The 25,877-nt window shown below is 39.0% G+C and overlaps 1 protein-coding gene across 1 annotated transcript; it reads right to left on the reverse strand.

Annotated features, from left to right (window-relative positions):
* Positions 1-4,342: 4,342 nt before the first annotated feature.
* LOC119245705 (ferritin heavy chain-like) lies at positions 4,343-23,003 on the reverse strand. The gene is made up of 2 exons (XM_037511685.1): positions 22,982-23,003; positions 4,343-5,331 (listed from the first exon to the last, which is right to left on the reverse strand). Exons 1-2 carry the CDS (start codon positions 23,001-23,003, stop codon positions 4,727-4,729), a joined length of 627 nt encoding a protein of 208 aa, XP_037367582.1. The 3' UTR covers positions 4,343-4,726.
* Between the last annotated feature and the right edge of the window lie 2,874 nt (positions 23,004-25,877).

Consider the following 25,877-nt stretch of genomic DNA (forward strand, 5'->3'; position numbering starts at 1 on the left):
GGGGTTGTTACTTTCCCAACAAACTCTCAGATGACACTGATCCTGCCTTCTGGGAACATTTTGAGAAGCAAGGTGTGGCAGAGGTTTTACTGCCTGTCTCACCTAGGTCCTGTCTCAGAGACAGATGTGTTGATAATTGGTCTGGTATGTGCCCTGGGCATTGACATTTCTAACTCTGCTGGTGTTTCTAATCTGCAGCAAAACTTTGCAACCTCTGTGCTAAAATGCATGGAGATGGATCAGTTTTGCTTATTGTGTTATCAGTTGCCTTTTGTTCATCCTGCCCTTCCAAATCATCCATTTTTTTGTTCTCAGATCCAAACATCTGGATGATGGTGAGGGTGAGGATTATTACTTCATTCCTTTTGTTCTTGTCTGCCTCCGAGAAGTGGGAGGTCATTCAGGACAGAAAAAGGAGACTCCCCGCAAGCTGCCTTTGGGCAGAATAGGTAGGATAGGTAAACAGTGTTCTAGGAGGTGATTTAAAGGGGCATCTAATTGAGGCATCTAACCTGGAGTGTTGTCACAGCAAAATTCACCTTCAGTCTTGGGCCTGAGTTTGGAGCAGTGAAAATAGCAGCTTACCCTCCTGAATCCTGACATCACCTGACAGCCAAGCAGCTAGGAAGAATATTTCCCTTTTCAGTCTGCAGTTGGTCGAAATGCAAGAGAGCCCTCCAGTGGCAAAATAAAGGTGTGAAATCTTATCCCAATGCATAAACACAAAGGAAGTTAGAAGTAGTGGATAATAGTGATGATATATGATGGTTTTACACATAAGGTACTATTGTAAGCATTTAAAAATATTAACACATTGAATTTTGTCAGCAACCCAGTAGGTTGATGCTTTCTTGTTATCCTTATTTGAGGAAACCGAGGCACAGAGATTAAACAACATTTCCAGATTCACCCAATTGAGTAAGTGGCTAAGCTTGAATCTTTCCCAGGCATCCTGCAGTAAAGAAGCTACTACCCCAAACTGTCCTGTTCCAAAACAGGACAAAAGGAGGCCACCTTAGTCAATTGACACAATTACAGAACTTATTTATAAGTACTTGCCCAGTGCTTCCTTATAACCAGAAGGGAATAGTACACACACACACACACACACACACACACATATACATATATACATACACACATAATCTGGTACAATGTCAGAAAAGACCAGATTACCTCCAAGGAGGAAGACAAAGAGGTAGTGAAAATATCAAGTTTGACTGAGATAAGTAATAAAGGCAGTGGGGCATAATCCTAATTTTTTTTTAAAGATTTATTTATTCAAGAACCGGGGTACAGGCCAGATATGTGGGAGGGGTAGAGAATTCACCAGACACAGAGTGGGGAACAGAACAGGCAGACTGACGAAATACACTGCTGAGGGGAGCAGCGGGCGGGAAGGAGAGGTCTGCGGCACCATGTGGGATTCTTGCTGGCCAGCCAGGATCGAACCCATGCTGCAGAGGTTGTGGACAGCTTCACAGCACTGCGCTCAACCTGCTGCGCCACCAGGGAGGCACTGTTGAGTTTTTTTTTTAATATGTGCCATTTTCACAATATGAGCTGATATCTCATTAGTTTTAATCTGTATCTTATTAGAAGTGATGATGAAAATTTTTTCATGTCTGTTGGCCTTCCGGAGAGCCTCTTTGGTGAATTGTCTGTTCATATCTACTGCCCAGCTATTAATTGTATTGTATTTTTTTTATTGTTGAATTATGAGGTTTTTTTGTATCTTGTAGGCTTTAAATCTAAATCTTAATCCACATAGTTTATTTTTGTGTATGGTGTTAGTGAGTAATCTACCTTCATTCTTTAATATGAATATAAAATGTTTATATTATAATATAATATAATATATTTATAATATAAAATGTTTATAATATAAAATGTTTCATTTTCCCAGAAACATTTATTTAGGGTTTTTTCTTTATTTTATATATTTTTTACATCATTTTTCACCTTTGCACAATGTATGCATTTTCATCTTGGCTATAATCCCCGTACAATTCCCACCCCCCTCATTTTGACCCTAATCCCTCCTCTCCTCCCTTCCCCCCCACCCCGTGTGTCTTTGGTTTACAGCCACTTGTTGATTTTGATTTTTACTTTATTATAATTAGTCTTTTTCCTGGTCCCTTATTTAGGTTTTCTAAATTCCTGCTATGAGTGAGACCATTCAGTATTTTTCTTTTTCTTTCTGGCTTATTTCACTGAACATGAACCCTTCCTGCTCCTTCCATATTGCTGCAAATTGCATGAGTTTATCTTTTTGGATTGCTGAGTGATATTCTATTGTGTATATGTACCACATTTTCTTGATCCAGTCATGTATTTTTGGGCATTTTGATTATTTCCATAGCTTAGCTATTGTGAATAGTGCTGCTATAAACATCGGTGTGCAGGTGCTCTTTGGAATTAATGTTTCTGTGTACTTTGGGTAAATACCTAGGAGTGGAATTGCTGGATTATATGGAAGCTCCATCTTCAGCAGGTTGAGGAATCTCCACACAGCTCTCCATAGTGGTTGGACCATTTTTCACTTCCATCAGCAGTGCAGGAGAGTTCCTTTTTCTCCACATCCTCGCCAACATTTGTTGTTGCTAGTTTTTTTAATATGTGCCATTCTCACTGGTGTAAGATGGTATCTCATGGTAGTTTTGATTTGCATTTCCCTGATTACAAGTGATGCTGAACATTTTTTTCATATACCTGTTGGCCATTCGCATTTCCTCTTTGGAGAAGTACCTTTTTAACTCTTCTGCTCATTTTTTGACTGGATTATTTACTTTGTTTTTGTTGCGTCTCATCAGCTCTTTGTAGATTTTTGTGATCAGTCCTTTATCATTAGTGTTGTGTGCAAAAAATTTCTCCCAGTTGGTGGGGTGTCTCTTTGTTTTGGTTACTGTCTCTTTTGCTGTGCAGAAGCTCTTTAATTTGATGTAGTCCCAGCTGTTTATCTTTGCTTTTGCTATCACTGCTTTAGGTGATGAGTCTTTAAAGATGTTGCTGAGGTGTATGTCCTGTAGTTTTTTGCCTGTATTTCCTTCTATATATTTATGGTTTCAGGTTTTATGTCTAGTTCTTTCATCCATTTTGAATTGGTTTTTGTGTATGGTGTGAGGTAGTAGTCAAGCTTCATTCTTTTGCATTCTATTTCTTCTTTTAGTGACCCAGTTTTCCCAGCACCATTTATTGAACAAACTTTCTTTGCTCCATTGCATATTCTTTGCCTCTTTGTCAAAGATTAGCTGACTGTAAATCTGTGGGTTTATTTCTGGATTTTCTATTCAGTTCCATTGGTCTCTGTGTCCCAGAGACATTTATTAAAGACTCTCTTTTCCCCATTTTGTGGTCATAGCAGCTTTATCATAAGTTAGGTGTAGGTATATACGTGACCTTATTTCTGGCCTGTTGATTCTATTGCATTGATCCATGTGTCTATTTTTGTGTCAGTACCAGGTTGTTTTTCATACTGTTGCTTTAGAGTCACTTGAAGTCAGGTAATGCAATACCTCCATTTCTCTTTTTGGTCCAGGTTGCTTTTGCAGTTTGAGGCCTTTTGTGGCTCCACAGAAAATTCAATGTTTTTTTTTTTTTTTTTTCAGTTCTTTGAAAAATGTCACAAGATCAAGTGGAAACTGGACTGAGAGAAAGACTAAAATTTTAAAGGGGAACATAAAATAAAAACAGACTCACTATTTCCTTAAGAAATCTTTTGAATGGGAAATTATTTCTCTACCTAAAACCATGAAGGCAAAGTAATCTAACTCCTTTCCACATCTTGAAAGGGGAAGTCACTGGCTTCATGGCAATTTATTCTACTTTATATTCAATATCACAAACTTGACCTTATAGTTTTCAGTCCTTCTCTTGAAGTAATTTGGGTATCATGTTACCTTCATGGAAGAATTGGTACAATTGAAGGGAAAAACTATCTTTGGATCTTTTGTATGGTGCAACATGCATGTGTGGCAAGGTGACCTAAGGAAGTCACCCCCGTGACTGTGGGGGAGGCAGCCTAAGGGTCATTTACCATTACTACTGTTGCCCAGGGCAAGCTTGTCATGGAGGTGCTCTGTCAAGCAGGTTTCTGAGGTCTCCTTCTTGCAATTCACAATCAACAAATGTTAACTGGTCTGCATCTGTTAGTAAACTGAAATTATTCAGGTATGTTTTAAGAGTCCTTTATGTTAACTCCTGCCCAATCCCATTCACCCATTCATTCCCTTTATATTTTCTCCAGAGGCAACTGCAATTCTGATTTTCAGGTCATTTTCTTCTACTTTTATTATTCACCAGTGCTCCAGACCATCCCCCTTCCACCCACATGTTTATAATGGGAAGATAGATTTTGTGATCTAGGGTCCCATGGGATACCTTCTCCCTCCATCCCTGGAGACCCCGAGCTGCAAGAGGATGGGCCATGGGCAGGTGGAGAGACTTCCGGATACCTGTTTAAAACTTAAAAATTGAGGGTTTTATGCACGCGAATAAACCAGACCTTTTTGTTGTTGTTGTTGCAATCAATAACTTTACAGAAAGAAACGGTAGAACTGGAAGAAACTACTGAAAGAAAGGGTAAAACTGGAAATTACTGAAAGAAACTGTAAAACTGGGAAGAAACCACTGAAACGAATGTATTGCAAAGGCAGTACTGCCATGTGAATGCAAACTGGGTGAGGAGGGGAAGGCACCGCGCCCCCCCTGCCATGGGCAAGACAGTTCAGTCTAAGTCCATGGAGCTTTCACCCAGGGTGAGCTTGTCAAAGAGGTACTCTGCCAGGCCGTCTTCGGGGGCCCCGATGTCGCGCAGGTTGGTGAGATGGTCCCCCAGCTCTTTGATGGAGTCGACTTGCTCGCGCAGGTAGTGGGTGTGCAGGAAGTCGCAGAGCTCGGCGTCCCTGAAGTAGGTGGCCATCTGGTGCAGGTCGAGCAGGCTCTGGTTGACGCGCTTCTTGAGGCGCAGGGCGCACTCGAAGGCCAGGAGGCTGCTCTCCCAGTTGTCGTGCTCGGGCTTCCTGATGTCGCGGAAGCGGAGGCGCGCCCCGCGCAGGCTCTGCAGGTGCATCAGCTTCTTGGCGCGCCGCTTGGCCTCGCGGGCCTGCTGCCGGAAGTACTGGGCGAAATGCTTCAAGGCCACGTCGTCGCGGCTGAAGTAGAAGGCCATGGACAGGAACGAGTACGAGGTGTGCAGCTCCACGTTGATGTGCAGGTTGATGGCGGCCTCGCACTGGGGCTGGTAGTTCTGGCGCACGCGTGGCCCTGCAGGGCCCCCGGGTCTGGGGCCGCGGCCATGAAGGTGGTGATGAAGGCCGCGCACGAGCGGTTCTGGCGGTTAGTTGGTGCTGGCCGCGCACAGAAGGCTGCTGAGGCGTGCTGGAGGGCTTCCGGATGGGAGCGGAAGTGACGTATGTACGTGTGGGGGCTTCCGGTACGTGGTGGGGTCAGGGATCCCTCACGTGATGTAAGTGGGGTGAGTGGGCAGGAGAATGGGAGGGGGTGGGCATCAGGCCCATTGTCCCACCATCCCACAGAGCCAGGGTGGGGCACTGTGGTTGCTCTGTGTGCCTGGCATCTGCTATGGTTTACATTTTGTAATGACATTTCCATTTTCCAATGGCTTTGTCCTGCTCTCTAATTTCTCCTTTTTATGCATCCTGCTTTCATTTATTAAGCCTGCTGTTGTCCTTAAAATTCTGAGAATATAAATTTTGATTTTTTGGTCCATTTCTCTTTTGTTTACTGTATTACATCACTCCCCACCCCAAAATATTTGTTTCTTCAACATGATCTTCTCTTTCACTTTCCTGGAATTGTTAAAACTCTGCACGTTCTTTTTTTACTAATGAAGGACTCCTGGATTAGCTTGGGTAATTAGCATGCTTTTGATACACAGTTGTGATGTCCATTCACTAATAGGCTGTTCTTCTGAAGGGAAGGGCAGTGTGTGACAATTAGGGAGGAGGACTCTTTGGGATACATGGTATGGCACTTGTGGGTAGGATAGAGACCATCCCAAATGCCAAAAGCATAGCATTTCTTTGACACTGGAAGACTGCTGTTTATCCCTTTTGGTAGATGTGGCCTGCTTTGTTTCCTCTCTGTTGTGCAGGTCTACAGTTGACTTAAACCACCTATAATAGGGGTTCCCTTCATGTAAATTGTTGCCTTTGGGATATAGTTTTTGGAGATTAAAGGGAGTCAAATATCACTGTGGAATAAGGCAAGTATTCCCACCCCCAGGCCCCTTACGAAGCAGCACCAAGGTGTCCTGGATCTTGTACAAAACAAAAAAGTAAAGATTACTGTTAAACCATTAAGGCTAAGAATGTTTGTAAGGGCATTAGCCTACCCAAGTAATTACCAAGTCAATGGCCATTCTAGACATTTACAGGTTATAGTCATGGGGCCCCTATAAGCTTATAGCATTTCCTTGGTGGAAATGCAGAGCCGAAAGAAGAAAAGTCTAGGTACAGGTCAATCACCATGCTCTATTTCTTTTGCTAAATTCAACATCAATATATATTAGTCCTTTTCCCTCTTCGAGAGTGGGATGAAAATTACATCAAGGACACAAGAAAAACAAGGAGTAAGTTTTCAATTTCCCTCAGTGTTGGGAGGAAATTCTGGTGGGCTGTTAGGTACCTAACCTTAAAGCAATTACAGAAGACACAGGGGCAGGATTCACTCCTGACCCTTGTCAAATGAGCTGGGGGTGAGGGAGCTGGCGGTCCCATAGGAACAGAGGGGTGCCCACTGGAACCACATAATTGCAGTATGTGTTTTGATGCAGTGCCTTTTAAAAGGAGGATGCAAGTCCAGAATGGGGGGGGGCATGCTAATCAGATGTCAGATGTACAAGGGATAATAGCATTTCCTCTTCCCTATAGGGCTATGAGGTTCATAGAGGGAGCCCAACATCTATTAGTGTTTCTTGCACCATACAGTATGCCAGGCATTTACCAGATATTTTCCTGAGCAAGTCTTCACTTTGGAAAAAATTGCAGAAAGAATCTACACAAGTGATCTCAGGAAATCAACGTATATGTGGCCCACAATTTCCCACCTCCATTTTTGAGTGTAGGAGTGGGTGCTAGGGGTGATAGAGCAGATCATTTTTGGTACTGCCTATTTGAGAGATCTGTGGAGAAGGGAAAATGGCTTCAACTCTGAAATACAGACATGAAATACCTCTGAGCAAAGTTCCTGGCAAAGCTGTCCAGGAAGCCCAGGATATAGGAGCTGGGCCACAGTGAGCACTCATTAATGTAGGTGACCACCTAGTTCTGTCACCAAATAACCAGGGAAAGATTTGATGAGTCCTTACCAGATGAGGGAACTGAAATCCAGAATGTAAATTACTTGTGAAGATGATACGGAAAGTAGATTAAAGTCAGATCTAACTTTCATCTATATCTCTGGTGACCTCAGTCACATCTCCAATAAAATGGGATATAAATAGAACACTGAGTCGTAGAATTTCTTGAGGCCTCTCAGCTTTCGGTAATGTGAGACACAGCAGCACATAGCTATTGTGATTGTATAGCAGCACAGTCCCCCACATACCAAGCTCCCTTGGGACAGTTTGATCCTTTGGCAAGGCCAAATTTCTCCTAGTCAGCAACATAGATCAGTCTCTCTTTACTCAGTTTCTGCTAGGAAAGGAGTTTAAGTAAAAAAAAAAAAATGCAGTTCCAAAGGGTGACAGTTGGAAATGGAATAAAACTTCTCAGCAGGCAGCCAAGTCTTTCACCATGGGTGGGATGAGGGGGTTGAGGTTGCTCATCACTGCTCTCACGAGTTGGGAAGAACACCACCTTTGTGTGTTGCTCTTGACTTCATTACTGCACTTTTATAGGTGATATTTCCATATATGGAGGTGGCCTAGTCCTAGTTTAACAGTAAAGATAAATAGCACATTGTCAGGGTTGAGAGGAGGTCCTCTCCTCTTCTCTCAATTGTATGTAATTCATCTCAAATAATTCCTTAGTGGAATTATGTACCTTTTGGATTAGCCAAATCAACTTAAATGTGGCCCACAATTGCCCACTTCCTTTTTTGAGTGTCGGATTGGGGGTTAGGGGTGATAGAGCAGGTCATTTTTGGTATTGCTTTAAACATTTATTTACCACCAAGAGACTAAGAAGCAATGGGGATCATCATTGGTCCTTAATGCTTTCCTGATAGTTGTTTTAAGATGGTGCACATGTGGGCAAAACATCCAATATATCAGTTGCATTCTTTATTCTGGAAGTTCAAATGATTCTTCTGTCACATATGGCCAGAAACTGTGACTCTTGTAGAGAGTTCTCAGTTACCCCCAGGGACCACCTCACTGCTTGTCAAATGGCCAGCTTCACCCAAGGAGTAGTGAGGGTGTAAAGGAACAAGGTAAACTGCAGGAGTCTTGGTAGCAGGGGCTGTTCCCATAAAGGTGTCACATCTTATTTTACTTCCTCTGAGCCAGAGATTGGTTGCAAAAATGGTTGCAGGAACAAAGGTATCCTCCAAAGATGGAAGTACAAAATATGAAAAGTATCGTCACTTTCTTATAACATTTGCTTCTCAAGTTATATTTGACAATGGCCTAATCTTTGGGGGATGGACTGATAGAATGTGTGGCCAGCAAGGCAGAGGACAGTTTGAGAGGTATGGCAAGTGGCCTGCAAATCCCTATGTTCACTGAGCTTTGACTGCTCACTAATGCCTCACAATAGATAGTGACCTTTATAAGTACGTAGATGCTCATGTGATTAAGAAAATACAAATTTATTTAAAAATGTCTTGCAGGCATCTGTCCATATACTGCTAACCTACCCTGGGGTCATGTGAAGATAGTTCTTGTGTTCTCTGCCCGAGAGTTTTCTTTTTCTCCAGGGGTAAGCTTGGTCTAACCATGGCAGGACAGAAGTGCTGTGGAGTCCATGCCCACAGGAGCAGCCCTCACACAGGGAGGAGCAGCAGTTGGTACATAAACACTCAAGGTTCCTTGTCGGGAAAGGATAATCCTGCTACTTCAGGCTCTGAGCCTCCCCTAGGGCCATGAGCACATCTGCCTCTGGCAGCAACTTGCTCAGTAACTTTTCCATATTAGATTCTCTCCCTTGCCTGCCACAGCTCCTCACTCTCCTGTCTGTGTTTCTTCCTGTCACGTCCTGAACAAGCTACTTGTTAACGGATCCTTGTCGCAAGGGTCTACTAGGGGAAATGCCACATAAGACATCTACTCATAAGTTTCATTATTATGGATTTTGTTAATTAGATATTACTGTCTGTTATGCTCTGTGTGTTGAGAGGGGATATTAAAGACCTTCATTTTTATAGTTTTTTGCTATGACTTTTTTATTTTATATATTTTTTACATCATTTTTCATTTTTTGCACAATGTATGCATTTTCATCTTGGTTATAGTCCCCATACAATTCCCACCCCCCTTATTTTGACCCTAATCCCTGCTCCCCTCCCCCCCATAGTGTGTCTCTGATTTATAGTTGATTGTTGATTTTGATTTTTACTTTATTATAATTAGTCTTTTTCCTGGTCCCTTATTTAGGTTTCTAAATTCCTGCTATGAGTGAGACCATCCGGTGTTTTTTTCTTTCTGGCTTATTTCGCTGAACATGATCGCTTCCAGCTCCATCCATGTTGCTGCAAATTGCATGAGTTTATCTTTTTTGATTGCTGAGTAATATTCCATGGTGTATATGGACCACATCTTCTTGATCCAGTCATCTATTTTTGGGCATTTGGGTTGTTTCCATAGCTTAGCTATTGTAAATAGTGCTGTTGTAAACATAGAGGTGCAGGTGCCATTTTAAATTAATGTTTCTGTGTCCTTTGGGTAAAAACCTAGGAGTGGAATTGCTGGGTCATATGGAAGCTCCATCTTTAGCAGGTTGGGGAATCTCCACAGAGCTTTCCATAGTGGTTGGACCAGCTTGCACTCCTACCAGAAGTGCATGTGACTTTTTTTTTTTTGAGGTAACATTGGTTTACAACCTGTACATGATTTAGGGGTATAGGGTCACACTCCTCAGATGTATGTGACCACACCACATCTGCCAGCAAAGTACCAATAATGCCTTACCATAGTCCTTTGAGCCCCCTCTGCCTTTGCGCCCTACACCCCCTAGTAGCCTCAGTTCTGCAGTCATATCTTTATGGTTTGTTTTGCTTTGGTTTTGTCTGTTCCTTTGTTTTGTTTCTTTATATTCCCAATATAAGTGAAAATCACCTGGTATTTTTCTTTCTCCTTCTGACTGACTTCACTTGGCATAACCTCCCCCAGTTCCATCCACATCACAACTGGCAAGATATTGCATCTTTTTGTAGGTGAGTAGTATTTCATTGTAAATAAATAACACATCTTCTCAATCCAGTTTTCTGGCCTTGGGCACTTAGCTTGCTCCCATAACCTGGTGAATCTAAATAGGGCTGCAGTTAATATGAGAGTGCACCTTTCCCTTCCCATTAGTATTTTTGCATTGTTCTTTGGGTAGACACTTATGAGTAGAATTGCAGGATCACGTGATAGATCTGCTGTCACGTTTTAAGAAAGCTCTGTAGAATTTTCCATAGAGGCTAGACCAGTTTACATTCCCACCAGCAGTTAGGAGGCCGTTGCTTTTTCTCCACATCCTTGCCAACATTTTTTGTTTCTGGTTTTTGGGCTATTCTCACAAGTGTGAGATGTTAATCTCATTGTTGTTTTTATTTGCATTTTCCTGATAAGTGACAAAGAGCATTTTTTTATGTGCCTATGGCCAGCTATATTCCTTCTTTCAAAACGTGTCCCTTAGCTCTTCTGATCTTCTTTTTTTTAATTATTATTGGATTATAGGTTTTCTTTTTTGTTGAGTTATATGTTTTTGCAGAGCTTGGATATAAGCCCCTTGTCAGAAGTATGTTGTGCAACTATTTTTTCCCATCCAGTAGGGTATTTGTTCATTTTAATAATAGTCTCTTTTGCTATGCAGAGTTTTTTCATTGATGTAGGCCTATTTATTTTTGCTTCTGTTTTCCTTGCCATTGGAGTTGTGTCCCCAAAGACATTGCTAAAGCCAGTGTTGCAGTGTTTTGCCTCTGCTTTCTTCTGTGTATTTTATGGTTTCGGGTCTTACATCCAAGTCTTTAATAATCCCTTTTGAGTTAATTTTTTTTTTTTTGTGGTGTGAGATAGTGTCTTGTTTCATTTTTTTTTTAAAGATTTATTCATACAAGAACTGGGGTGTAGGCCAGAGGTGCAGGGTGGGGGTGAGAGGATTCACCAGAGACAGAGTGGGGAACAGAACAGACAGACTGACTGAAATACACTGCTGGGGAGAGCAGCAGGCAAGACAGGAGAGGTCTGCTGCACCATGTGGGTCACTTCCCTGGCTGCCGGGGAATTGAATTCATGCTGTGGTGGCTGCCAATAGATTGACAGCACTGTCTTTAACCCATGTGCCACCAGGGAGGCCCCTCGTTTTTGTTTTTTGTTTGCATGTGGCTGTCCAGCTTCCCCTATACCATTAGTTGAAGAGACCTCCTTTTCCCATATATGTTCTTAGATCCATTGTCAAGGATTTAACTCTCCATATAATGGTGGGTTTATTTCTGGGCTCTCAGTTCTATTCCATTGGTCTGTGTGCCAATTTTTATCCCAATACCATACTGTTTTTGATTACTATAGCCTTGTAGTATGAAGTTTAGGAGTGTGATACCTCCATTTTTTTCTGTTAATCAAGATTGCTTTGACTAGTTGGGGTCTTTTGTGGTTTCATGTAAATTTCAGTAATGTTTGCTCAATTTATTTTATAATTGAAACTTTCTTAGGGATTGCATTGAATCTATGTATTACTTTGTATAATATGGCCATTTTAACTATATTAAATCTTCTAAACCATGAACAAGGAATATCTTTCCATTGTGTCTTCTATTTCTTTTAATAATGGCTCAGACTTTTTTTTAAACATGGCTTTCACCTCTGTTAGATTTATTTCTAGGTATTTTATACCTTTTAGTGCTGCTATAAATGGGATTGTTTTCTTGATTTCTTTCTTTTCTAGTTTATTTGCATATAGGAATGTAGCAGACTTTTGTGCATTGATTTTGTAGCCTACCATATACTGTACTGATTTATTGTTTCTGATGGTTTTAGTGGAGTTTTAGGGTTATATGTAAATATTATCATGTCATCTGCAAATACTGATAGTTTTACTTCTTTTCCAGTTTGAATTGTTTTTACATCTTTCTCTTGCCTAACTGTAGCTAAGATTTCCAGTATGATGCTGGATAGTAATGGTGAGAATGGGAATCAAGTCGTGTACCTGATCTTAGAGGAAAAGCTTTCAGTTTTTTGCCATTGAGTATGATGTTAGTGTGGGTTTCATATTATGATGAGTTTTGTTATATTGAAGTTTGTTCCTTTTATCGCTGTTGCACTATGAGGTTTTTTTTTTTATCATAAATGGATGCTGAATCTTGAAATCTATACTGATTTATTTTTTCATGTAGATTTCCTTGTTCAGTTCTGGTCACAGACTTCTGGAAGAATATTACTAGTACTGGAAACATCTCCCCAATAGCAATTTGTATATTTGAGGGTCTGGAGAACTTTGCCAAGGAAGATTTTCGAAGTAAGAACTCTTACTCTTCCAAGGCAGACACTGACAAGAAAGTAATATTGAGCTAATAAAATTTCAGTATAGAGAGGAAAAAGTCAGACTTGTTTGATTTTCAAAATCCAAAATGAAGGGTCACCATCTGGAACATGACAAAGACAATTCAGTTCTAATTAAAGACAGCAGTGCATACTTTACACAGTAGACAGTAAATATGGAAGGTGTTTCCTGAAGAGGGTATATTGACTCATATTTATGAAACTGATCAAGTATTAGATGAATTCATGTAAAATGGAAGATTACTAAGATAAGTAGGGAAGGTCTCGGGTATATTTTCAGGTTTTAAATTCAAGAAAGAAAAAAAAGTACCAAACAAGGTAAAATACCAATTTGGTGGTTACCACCACCCATTATACTGCTTAGATAGTGTGTGGTATTTCACATCTTACGTTGCTCTGGTCTGATGAAGGTGATTAAAAATATATGCCTCCTTGTAAATATGTTAAAAGGTTATGAATAGTGTGTAAAGAATGGAACAAAAGCATGTGTGAAAGTAGCTCTAAGTTTGTGGGCCTACATGCTGAAAGTGAATCACGTTATTGGATCATATACCAATCCCCCGTGGTATTAACTGTCTTCACTCTCTTTGGTCATCACCATCAAGTTAGGTATAGAATTCAAACTTCTTATCTGGGGTTACAAAGGAAGATGTCCTATGACGTTTCTGTTGGGTGAGAAGAAGGGAGGAAGGAGGAGGCGGTGGTGATGGTGGTGGCAATTGAGGGTCCTGAACAATATTGTCTCTTGGGAGAAAACAGATCTTTAACTGGGAGAAAAGCTGCTTAGAATCTGAAGTCATGGTTTACATTTTATCAGTTGGATCCTTTAATTGTGTTTGCAGTTCAGAAACAAAACACATTTTCTAGACTGCTAGGAGTTAGGAAACAAGCTTCAAATCTTACTGTTTCCAAATTCAGCGCTAACCTTTTTAGTCAATGATGCTGAATAAAAGTGTTACTTTTTGAAACTGAGAAACGGTGTAAGTAGCCCTCACCTATGTGCTAGATTGGTTGTTACAGGTGTTCATATGCAAAGCGACATTTTGTAAGTGGCTTGTCAAATTACTGCCTCTCCTCAGTCTTTTGAGGTCCTTAATACCAGAAGGCATTGTTTTGAATAAAGTTAGGAGTTAAATTTAAATCATTTTTATATTGTTGGTCAACAGTTCTTTTTTAAACTGTATAACCCTGTTAATTATACATAGAAATAAAGCCACACATTTTCCTATTATCTTCAAATCTCCACGGTAGCAGGTTTTATGTGCAATAAAATGTATGCTATATTATTTTTGTCAGGAGTGAAAAATATTTCCTCTAATTTCCTACCATGGAGGTATATAAATATTGGGGGGGGGGAGTTATAAGGTATTAGAAAAAAGTAAAGTTCAGGAATATGCGATTAAAATAGTGTTAGCAAATACTAGAAACAATTCTTTTTTAATTAGGGCTATGAGATTTATATTTTACTGTTTTTGCATTTATTTATCGAAGTTAAATTGCATTATAGGATTATGTTTTAGGTGCACATTGTCACAAATCAACATGTTTATATACTGCATTAAGTTCACCACTAAATGTCCAGTTCTATCCATCTCCATACCCAATTTGTCCACCCTGCATATTCCTTCCCATCTTGTAGATGCTAATTTGAACTTCCAGTCTAAAAGCTTATTTTTTTAGACTTGGTTTTTTGTTTGTTTGTTTATGTACAACATATGAGTAAAAGCGCTCCAGCCAACTTACTTCACTAAGTATAATACCCTCTGGGTGCATCCATGTTGCTAAAAATGGCAGGATTTCATCTCTTTTTGTTAATTTTTGAAGTTACTTTGGTTTACAACACTATGTGATTCAAAGGCATAGGCTCACATCTCTTCAGATGTGTGTTAACACATCCACCACCAAGGCACCCATAGTATTCCACCATGATAAATTGGGCCCTCTCCCCCTCTGGTAACCTCATTTTTGCAGATTTTTAGGGATCATTTGTTGTTTTTTTTTTCTTTTTTCTTTCTGTGGGACCCTTTGTTTTGTTTCTCTGTATTTTACATATAAGTGAAACCATCCTGTATTTGTTTTTCTCCTTCTGGCTTATTTTACTTAACATAATCTACTCCAGTTCCATCCATATTGTTGCAAATGTCAAGAGTTCATTTTTTTTAATAGCTGGATAATACTTCATTGTGTGTATATGACAAACCATCTTTATCTAATCCTGTGTCCATGGGCACTAGATTGTTTCCACTCCTTGGCTAGTAAATAATGCTGCAATGAACTTGGGGGTGCATACATCTCTTTGAATTAGTGTTTTCGTCTTTATAGGGTAAATACCCAGAAATGGTGTAACTGGATAGTGTTGAATTTCTGTTTTTAATTTTTGAGCAATTTCCATAATGACTGCAACATTTTAATAACCCACAATCAGTGTCTAAGTGGTCCCTCAGTTCTCCACATCTGCTCCAACACTTATTTCTTATTTTGGATAATAGCCATTTTCCTAGGTGTGAAGTGATTTATCTTTTTTTTTTCTTTTTAATTTTCATTTCCCTAATAATAAGAGAGACAAACATGTTTTCATATGCCTGTTTGTCATCTGTGTATCTTTGGAGGAAGTGTCTATTCAGGTCCTCTGCCCATTTTTTAATTGGGTTGCTTGGTATTTTTGTTTTGTGGGGTTTTCCATAGTTTGCATTATTAACCTCTTGTTGGATATATGATTTGCAAATATCTTGTTCCATTCAGTAGGATGTTTTCTCGTTTCAGTGGTAGTTTGTTTGACTATGCAGAAGTTTTCTGCTTTGTTGTAGTCCATTTGTTTTTATTTTGTTTTGTTTTTGCTTTTGCATCCCTTGTGTGTGAATCAAGTCCTCAAAGACCTCTCTAAGGCCAGTATTGAGGAGTTTATCGCCTGTTTTCTTCTATGTATTTTACAGTTTCAGGTTTACATCAAAGTCATTAATCCATTTTAAATTAATTTTTGTGTATGATGTTATGAGAATGATCTAGCTTCATTTGCTTGTCTGTGTCTGTCCAGTTTTCCGAACACCATGTACTAAAGAGGCTTTCTTTGCTCCATTTTGTGTGCTTGACTCCGTTGTTCTGTTTTTGTTTCAATAACATGCTGTTTAGATTAAAATCACTTCATTTTATAATGTAGTTTGAAGGTAGAGCGTATGATGCCTCCATTTTTATTTTTTCTTAGGATTGTTTGCTATTTGTGGTCTTTTGTAGTTCCAAAAAGATTTCATAACTTTTTTCTGTGTTTTTGAAGAATGCCATTGGGACTTTGAAATGCCATTGCACTGGATCTGTATGTGTACTTTACAAATATAGTCATTTTAATGATGTCATTTTTTCCAATCCATGAGAACAGATTATCTTTATATTTCTTTATGTCCAGAAACTCATTTATTATGAGGCATATGACTATCAGGGAGAACTAACTAGTTTTAGTCTCAAGGGCTTTTTTTGGTTATTACAAATAATACTTACCTTAAAACAAATAATAAACTTAATAATAAATATAAACAACCAAGTCTATTATCTTTGTAATACTTTGTGTCAAAACTATGAGTGAAATAATAGTTCTACCTAAATGTGCTTAGAAGTATAGGCATTATTTGACTAAGGTCAATTTTACACTTGTGGGTAAAGAGACAGGATATTCTAGCAAATTCCCATCTTCCATCTTCAATAGTTATTAACTCATGGCAATATTCTCCCCCCTCCCATACTGTTTGGAAAAATCTATAAGACATATATAATTTCATTATGAATATTTTAGTATGTATCTCTAAAATTGAGAACTCTGTTAAAATGCCACACTATCCTTAAATGTGCTTTAAAAGGTTTTGTATTTATAACTAGGAAGGCAAAATGATGACTTTCAAAGATGAAAACTTTGCTATCAGAGTCTTTCTATGGATGACTGATGGTTGCCAAGAGACCATTTCATGTTGGCAGTTACTGGAAGTATAGCTCAAAAGAACAATGACTGTAATCAGCTAAAGGTCATGAGCTATGTTTTCCTCTTCTGATTGAAGAAATAAAACTGCAGTCACATACCAGCAAATATGGAAGTACTGAAGTGCATTTGCAAGTTTATTTTATAAATGCTGTATTAAAAAACACACAAGAATTTGTAGGTCCTCTTTGTAAATACTAAGAAAGACATCTTACAAAAATGGTTCATTAATATATCCTAGGAGAGTGGTTCTTAAGAGTTTCATTTGTCTGACTGAGGTATACAAGAACTATGTAAGATTCTTAGCAGTTATCAGTTTGTGGAAAAATACTGTGAAGAACTCATTTTTCTTGTAATGGTCATAGCTTATTTAAATACGATTGGCAGTGCTATTTCATAATTATCCTTAGATATTTGACATACTTGTTCTATATGATGTAAATTAATGTTAAGCTTGAATCATATGAAATTCCTATTTTGTCCATCAAACTAAGTGAATATTGGCAAATGCATGTAGCTCAATGTACATATCAGTGCCCATTTGTCTTTTATACCTACATCAAAGGGAAGAGCTTGTGTTCAGATAAGACACCATGTTTCATCTGGTAGTACCATATCTTCATTACTTAATCAGTTAGTAAACTGTCTTCTAAAAGCACAATTTGCAAATCCAAAGGCTATAAATCACAGTAAAAAATACAGCTTAGACCCTAAGGAATGTAGCCCTATGTGAGATTTCACAGGTTAGCTCATTGTGATAAACATTGCTAGCTGTCCTCCAGTATTTTCTTTTCTTAATAGAAGTTCCCATATTTAGCTAGGTATACAGAAAAAGATGTACATCCCAATTGTCCCTTTTGCATGTCTTTGGGCCAGGTAACTAATGTCTGACTAAGGGAATATGAGCAGAATTGATAGATTTCCTCTTGACAGATTTGCTGGGTGGGAAGCAGAAGTGCTGGTGGGCCATCTTGGACCACAAGGTCCAAAGTGGGTGAGGATAACACACTATAAGGACAATGGCTAGATGGCGGAGCCTAGGACCTTATTACCCTGAAGTCTCTACCCTACCCTGGGTTGTTTATGTACAGAACTCTACAAGAGAGAGAAATAAGTTTCATCCAAACTAATAACACTAGTCCAGGCTTTCCATTTATAGGTGACAAAGCAAAGATGCAGATAAATGAACTTGACCATAATCACTCAACTAGCATGTGGCAGTGCTTAAAGTCTAACTTAGGCCTTCTTTCTTGTCCTCTGTTGTCTTTGTGGAAATGAGACCACTTAACTATAAGAATTACATGTAAAAGTCAGTTTGAAATTTAAACTACCGCTTTTATTTATTGTTATTAATGTTCTTTCACTAAGAATAGAGCTTTGAAGCAAATCAGGATGATTTCGCTCGAACACAATGAAATAATAGACAACCAGTCCTTGAGTTTCACTGCCACATGTAAATTTTATCATTCCTTTTCTCAAGTTTACAGCATCGCACTTAAATATCCTTGATCATGAAAATAAAGCTAATAGATGATAGAATATGCCTCTAGTATTATTAAACATTTCAAATGGCTCAGTTTACTCTAAGTGGCCTGTGGGCAATAATCAGGAAAAAGTAATTCCTGTCAGTTTTGGGTGTGGGTTGGATTAAGTTATACGAACTTTTCTCTGAAAGAGGACATTGTCAGTGGGGTTTCTAAATGTTAATAGTCAAGTATTCCATATATTGCATTTTATTGAGGTACACAAACATATATTTTCTAAATGATAAATCTTAGTCTTGATAAGTACTGTTGAAATTTGGAAGTGAAATTAATGCTTTAATAGTTACTAGATTTTACTCTTGCTCCAGAGCCACATTTCCATGTAACATTAGCCCACATAACATCATTATAAAGATTACAAACTTACAATTGAAATAAGATATGGAGGAAAATACATGAATTGTAAGAGTCAACTTGAATTTTCACAAAGTCAACATAGTTGTGAAACCAACACCCAGACCAAACTACAGAACAGAACCAACTTGCCAGAAGACCCAGTGCACCTTTTCAGTCATTATCTCTAAGGACAGCTGCTTCCTGACTTCTAACACCACAGACTGCTTTTGCTAGTTTTTAAATAGTATCCAAATAGATACTCTTTTGTGTCTAGCTTCTAGTTTCTTTTGCTCAACATATGAGTGAGGTTCATCCAAACTGTTGGGTGCACTTGTAGTTTTTTTATTGTCGTTGATAGATGACATTCCCTTTTGTAGACATATTCATTTATGCATTTATTCCACTGTCAATGAATTTGACATTTGTTGATATAGGGTAGTTTCCATGACTTTTTATTTAATGAAATGTTATGTTTTCTGTAATAATGAGACAATGTTGAATCCTGCATTCTGGGGCTGTGAACAATTTTGATGAAAAGTTGGTTTTAGTGAAAAGTACTAATGAAAAAAAAAAAAAACAAGCTCTATGCTCTTCTAGTTTAAATAATTAAGGATACCAAATCAGGAAGAATTTGATAACTTTAGCAAACTTGTATGATGATAAATAATGGCAAATCTCAAAACTTGATTTTATCATGGTGATTTTCTGTTGTCAAACCCTTATCAGAGCTTGTACCCATTGGTACACTTAACATACCACTTCATTCTCTTTTTTGGTTGATTATCTATAAGAAAAGAGATAGAAAAAGTCCTTGCACTCCTGGGTAAGATAGGAGGGCTGAGGAGAGTCTTTCCATAATCTCTCTTGGTTAAAAGTGGTCTGTGTAATATGAATGAACTTGGTAAGGCTCTTTCTACACTGCCTCCTGCAGAGGAAAGACATTGAGATGTTGACAAAATAAAAAAAACATGCTAAGAAGATCGATATTGTCACATGGTGTCTCAGAAAATGAAATAATGTTACTCACTTGTAATTAGCCGATTTTACTGCATAGGTAATGAATATATGTGATGCAAATTAATATCTTAATCATAATCAAGGACTACGGAGTGTCTAAAGTTTCATTTCTAAAATGGGCTTGAAAAGTGGGGGCTGGGGCCTGAGTTATACTTCATTGTGTGTGTGTGTGTGTGTGTGTGTGTGTGTGTGTGTGTGAGAGAGAGAGAGAGAAACATTGGTGGGACAGCTTATAGGATATATTGTTCTTTCCAAGAAGGGCCTTTATATAAGTGGTTCAGAAGGCAAAAGAAGACAGTTTATGTCTTAATAAAATACCTAAAACCCTAGAGGGTTTACACTTTCACTCTTGGCTTTATATGTTACCCAGGAGTTAGAATGTACAACTAAGTGTTGCAGGTATTCCAAATTTTACTGTTAATAAGAAAATGGGTGGGCAGTCCTGCAAAAATCTCACTCATTTACTAAACTGAACCAAAGTGTATTTCGTTTCTCACTAATTTGAAGAGGTATATGCACTCCTGTATCCATTGCAACTCTATTTACAATAGCCAAGATGTGGAAACAGCCTAAGTGCCCAAAGACAGATGAGTGGATTAAGAAGTGGTGTATATATATATATACACACAATGGAATACTATCCAATTATGAAAAAAGATGAAATCATGCCATTTGCAACAACATGGATGGAGCCTGAGATGAGTATGGCAACCAAAATGAGTCAAAGGAAAAAGAGAAATACCAAGTGATTCCACTTGTGTGGAATATAAAGAACCAAAACAAGGGAACAGAAAAAACTAGTCGGAAACAAACTCTTGAGGGCCTCCTTGGTGGCGCAGGCGGTTGAGTGCAGCGCTGTGAAGCTGTCCGCAGCTGTTATATTATTTAGAGTACTTTAGAATATCCCTAGTTCTGCTTTTGTTTCTCATCAGCACTGATTTTGTTAATGCAAATTTAAAATATGTGTAGCAAACTCTGAAGTTGGAACTCACTCAAATTCTTTATTTAAATAAACTAATGACAAATGATCAACATTTTATTATACTGTATAGAACAGGTTTTAGGAGTATAGCTTCAATAAGTGTATTTATCTCATTGTACCCATGACCAAAATTCTAGGGCATTTATACTGCCAACTTGACCCCTTCTACACAGCTCTCCCATCCCTTTACCCCTTCTGGTAACCACATCTTTTTTACAGAGTTTGTTATATCTTTTGTGTATTTTTTTAGTTTGGTGACTTTGTTGATATATATTCTACATGAGTGATGCCATCCAGAAATTATCTTTCACCTTCTCACTTACTTAGCATAATCACCTCAATTTTAACCCATGCTTTATTTTTTTAAAGTCGAGTGTTCATCCTTTTAAATAACTGAATAGTGTTTAAAAGGTTTTGGCGCAGTAGAGAGAGAGAGAGTCAGGCCTAGTTTCTGAAAGGTAGAGATTTTATTGTGCTCTTGGGGGAGGTTCACCGACCCCCACAGAGGCCAGAGAAGTCACACCCACACCCATAAGCTTAGGGCCCTGTCTGGCCTTGGCAGGAGGTAGAGAATGTGGAGTTGAGGTTGCTTTTTAAATATTTTTTTTTCTCTCAGAACTGGTTCTTCTTTCATCGCTGCTTATCAGGTCCGGCTCTAGCTTGTCTCCAGGATGCAGGTGGCAGCAGTTTCAAGTTCCCCCTTTTCTGCCCCATCCCTGCCCCAGCCTCGACCTTTCAGTATTCCATTAACTGTACACACCACAGCTTCCTTCTCCAGTCACACATGGGTGGGCATTTTGGTTGTTTTCATGTTTTGGCTGTTGTCAGTAATGCTGCTATGAACATAGGGTGCACATATCCTTTTGAGTTAGTGTTTTTATATTCTTCAGATAATACCTCACTGTGGGTTTGATTTGCATTTCCCTAATAGGAAGTGATGTTGAGCATTTTTTCTTGTGCCTGTTGGCTCTCTGATGCTTTCTTTGTTAAAGTGTCTATTCACATCTTCTGCCTTTTTTGATTGGGTGGTTTGTTTTTTGTTGCTGCTGCTGAGTTGCATGATTCTTTCTATACTTTGGATACTAACCCCTTTCAAACATACGATGTAGGTCAGTAGTATAGTTTGAAGAATGATGCCACGTTCTTCCCCTCCTTTGTCAGGGTTGCTTTTGGCTAGTTGAGGTCTTCTGTGATTTCATATGAATTTCAGTAATGCTTGTTCTATTTCTTTGAAGGATATCATAGAAACTTTGATAGGGATTGCTTTGGCTCTGTATTTTGGCTTGGATACTATGGCCATTTTAATCATGTTAATTTTTCCAATCCATGAATAGAGCATATTTTTCCATTTGTTTGTGTCTTCCTCTATTTTAACGATGTCTTTTTTTTTTTTTTTTAAAGAGGCACTAGACTTGGGACATTTTATTTATTTATTTATTTATTTATTTATTTATTTATTTATTTATTTGTTTGTTTGTTTATACATGCACTGGGTACAGTCAGAAGTGCGGGAGGGTGAGAGAATTCACCAGAGCCAGAGCAGGGAGCAGAGCAGGCAGAAGGACCGAAGTACACTGCTGAGGGGAGCAGCGGGCGGCAGGAGAGGTCTGCACGCCATGTGGGACCCTCCTCTGGTGGCCGGGGAGCAGCCGGGGATCGAACCGGCGCCGCAGAGGCTGCGGGCAGCTTCGCAACCCAGCGCTCAACCGCTGCGCCACCGGGGAGACTCTTAACAATGTCTTACAGTTTCCATTGTACAGGTTCTTCACCTCCTTTAAGTTTACTCTTAGGTATTTAATTCTTTATAACGTAATAACAAAGGGGAGTGTTGTCTTGATTTCATCCTCTCCTAACTCATTGTTTGCATTATAGGAACACAACTGATTTTTTTTTAATTCTACAAATAAAACTTTTTTTATGTGAGTATAATTTATTTGTATATATATATTTTAATTATTGTGGTAACATTGGTTTGCAGCACTGCATATGACTTGGGGATAGGTTCACACCTTCTCACCACACCCCTCACCCTCTACTACAGCACCAATCTCCCTTTATCAGGCATCACTGGGTCCCCCGCTCTTTGTTCCCAAGTACCAGGGTAATGTTGGCCTCATAAAATGTGTTCAGTAGTAGTCCTTCTTTGTCAGTTTTTTGGGAAGGGCGGGTAATAGTTCCCCTTTGAAAGTAGAACTCACTAGTCAAACCATCTGTGCTGGACTTAAGTTTTTACAGAGACTTTTGGTTAGTATTTCAGTTTCCTTGGCTATTGCGAATGATGATGCAGTAAACATGGGAGTGCATATATCTCTTTGATATCCTGTTTCTCTTCCCTTGATAAACTCTCAGAAGTGGAGTGACTAAATCATTTGGTAGATCTACTTTTAATTTTTTGAGAGTGCGTTGAACCAATTTATATTCCCATTAAGAGTGTATAAGTGTTCATTTTCCTGGACATCCTTGCCAGCACTTACCTCTTGTATTCTTGATAGCCATTATAACAGGGTGGAGGTGATATCTCATTGTGGTTTTGATTTACATTTTCCTAGTGATTAGTAACGTTGAATGTATTTTTATGTACCTGTTGACCATCTGAATGTCTTTATTGGAAAAGTGTCTATTTAGTTCTTCTGACCGTGTTTTTTAGTGGTATATGTTTTGAGTGTGTGGTGTGTGTGTGTGCATGTATAGTATTTTAACCCCTCATCTAATATGTTATTTGCAAAATTTTCTCCCATTCTGTAGGTGCTTTTTCATTTTGTTAATTGCTTCCTTTGTGCTGAATCTTAAATTTGATGTAGTCCCATTTGTTGTTGTTTTGTGCTTTAGAGATGGTATGGTACCTCTTTGTTCTTTTTCTTCTTTTTTAAAAGATTTATTTACTTATTTATACAAGCACTGGGTACAGTCAGAAGCGTGGGAGGGTGAGAGAATTCACCAGAGCCACAGCGGGGAACAGAACAGGCAGACTGACGAAACACACTGCTGAGGGGAGCAGCGGGCGTGGCAGGAGAGGACTGCCGCACCATGTGGGACCCTCGCCCTGTGGCCGGGGATCGAACCGCCACTGCAGAGGCTGCGGGCAGCTTCGCAGCCCAGCGCTCAACTGCTGTGCCACCAGGGGAGGCCCATGTTCTTTTTCTGTAGGATTGCTTTTGCTCTTTGGAGTCTTTTGTGATTTTATACAAATTTCTGGGTTGTACTTTCTATTTCTGTGAAGAATGCCATGGTATTTTTGTGGATATGGTATTGAATCTATAGCTGGCTTTGAGTAGTATAACCATTTTAGTAATATTCATTCTTCTGTTTCCTAAACATGGGATGTCTTTCCATTTTTGTGTTCAGTTTCTTTCAGGAAAGTCTTGTAGTTTTCATTGTACAGATCTCTCATTTCTTTTGTTAAATTTATTCCTGAGTATTTCCTAATTTTGATGCTATTGAAAATGGGGTAGCTTTCTTTATTTCTCTTTCAAATGTTTCATTACTTTATACAGCTGATTTGTGTGTTAATTTAGTATCCTACATTACTGAAGTTATGAATGAATTTCAACAGTTTGTTGATGAATATTTGGGATTTCTGTATACAAAAATAGCATCTGCAGACAGCAACAATTTTACTTATTCCTTTCGGATTTGGTTGCCTTTTATTTCTTTGTCTTGCCTAATTGATCTAGCTAAGGCTTCCAGTACTATACTGAATGGGAGTGATGAGAGTAGGCAACCTTTTCTTGTTCCTGATCTTAGAGGAAAAGCTTTCCATTTTTCTCCATTGAGTATAGTGTTAGCTGTGGGTTTGCAGTATATGGCCTTCATTACATTGAAGTACATGTCTTTTATATCCAATCTATCAAGTGCTTTTCTTTATCATGAAAGGATGAGTTGTATTTTGCATCTGTTGAGACAATCAGGTGAATTTTATCTATTATTCTATTAATGAAATTTATCATTTTGTGTACGTTGAACTAGTGCAGAGGTCCTTAGGTTCAGTTATGTATTTCCAATTAGTTGTACATCAAAGGGAAAAGTAACAGGAAAACTCTCACCACCATGATGCTGAAATCACTCTCCTATCTGATCACAAAAATCTGCAAAGAGCTGACAAGACTCATCAAAAACAAAGAAAACAACACAGTCAAAAAATAGGCAGAAGAGTTAAAAAGAAACTTCTCCAAAGAGGAAATGCAAATGGCCAACAGGCATATGAAAAAATGTTCAACATCACTTGTCATCAGGGAAATGCAAATCAAAACTACCATGAGATACCATCTTACACCAGTGAGAATGGCAGATATTAAAAAAACTAGCAACAACAAATGTTGGCAAGGATGTGTAGAAAAAGGAACTCTCCTACACTGCTGGTGGGAGTGCAAACTGGTCCAGCCACTATGGCATAATTTTATTTTATTTATTTATTTTTTAATAGAGGCATGTTTTATTTATTTATTTGTTTGTTTGTTTTGGTTATACATGCACTGGGTATAGTCAGAAGCGCGGGAGGATGAGAGAATTCACCAGAGCCGGGAGCAGAGCAGGCGGAGGGACCGAGGTACACTGCTGAGGGAAGCAGCGGGCGGCAGGAGAGGTCTGCGCGCCATGTGGGACCCTCCTCCGGTGGCCGAGGAGCAGCCGGGAATCGAACTGGCGCCGCAGAGGCCGCGGGCAGCTTCGCAACCCAGCGCTCAACCACTGTGCCACTGGGGAGGCCCACTATGGCATGATTTTAAATCTTGATAAGATAACTGGCCTGCTTACCAAAATTAGTTATATTGATGTTTACCATAAAGAACATATTTTATCTACTGTTAAATTGCTTCTACAAAATTTAATAGGTTTTTCACAAACAACATTTCATAAGAGTAAGCAATAACCTTGTTGGATGGTAAGTTTTGCTAAGTGGACTAAAAACAAAAGGGCATCCAAAAAAAATGACACTTGGAGAATAAGAAACATAAAAGACATTAGTGGGCATCTAGTTTAATCCCCTCAATTCAGGAATGATAAAGTCAGCTGTCAGAGCTATGAGCTAGTTGATAGGATCTGAGTAATAGCCCATGACTCTGACTGCAGCTTGAGTATGTGAAAGGTTGAAAGTGGTAGCCAATTTTCAACATGACTCATTGCTTTTATCTCCTGATATTCCATCCCACGTTGAACCTGAGCTGGTTCGGAGTGCAGATGACACAGCATTCTTGGACTTAAGACTGTAGTCAGGTCTCAAAAAAACCTTGCACCTTTTACCTGGGCCCCTTGGAATGCTTGTTTTGGGGGAACTCTTCCATCAATCCCCATTTGCCATGACATGAGAAGCTCCAGTCACATTGACGATTTTTATAGTTGCTCTGGTCCGCAGTCCTAGTTATATTCTCTGTC

Source organism: Talpa occidentalis, unplaced genomic scaffold (genome assembly GCF_014898055.3).
Source record: "Talpa occidentalis isolate TD23 unplaced genomic scaffold, MPIMG_talOcc4v2.1 talOcc4.15, whole genome shotgun sequence".
Classification (NCBI taxonomy): domain Eukaryota; kingdom Metazoa; phylum Chordata; class Mammalia; order Eulipotyphla; family Talpidae; genus Talpa; species Talpa occidentalis.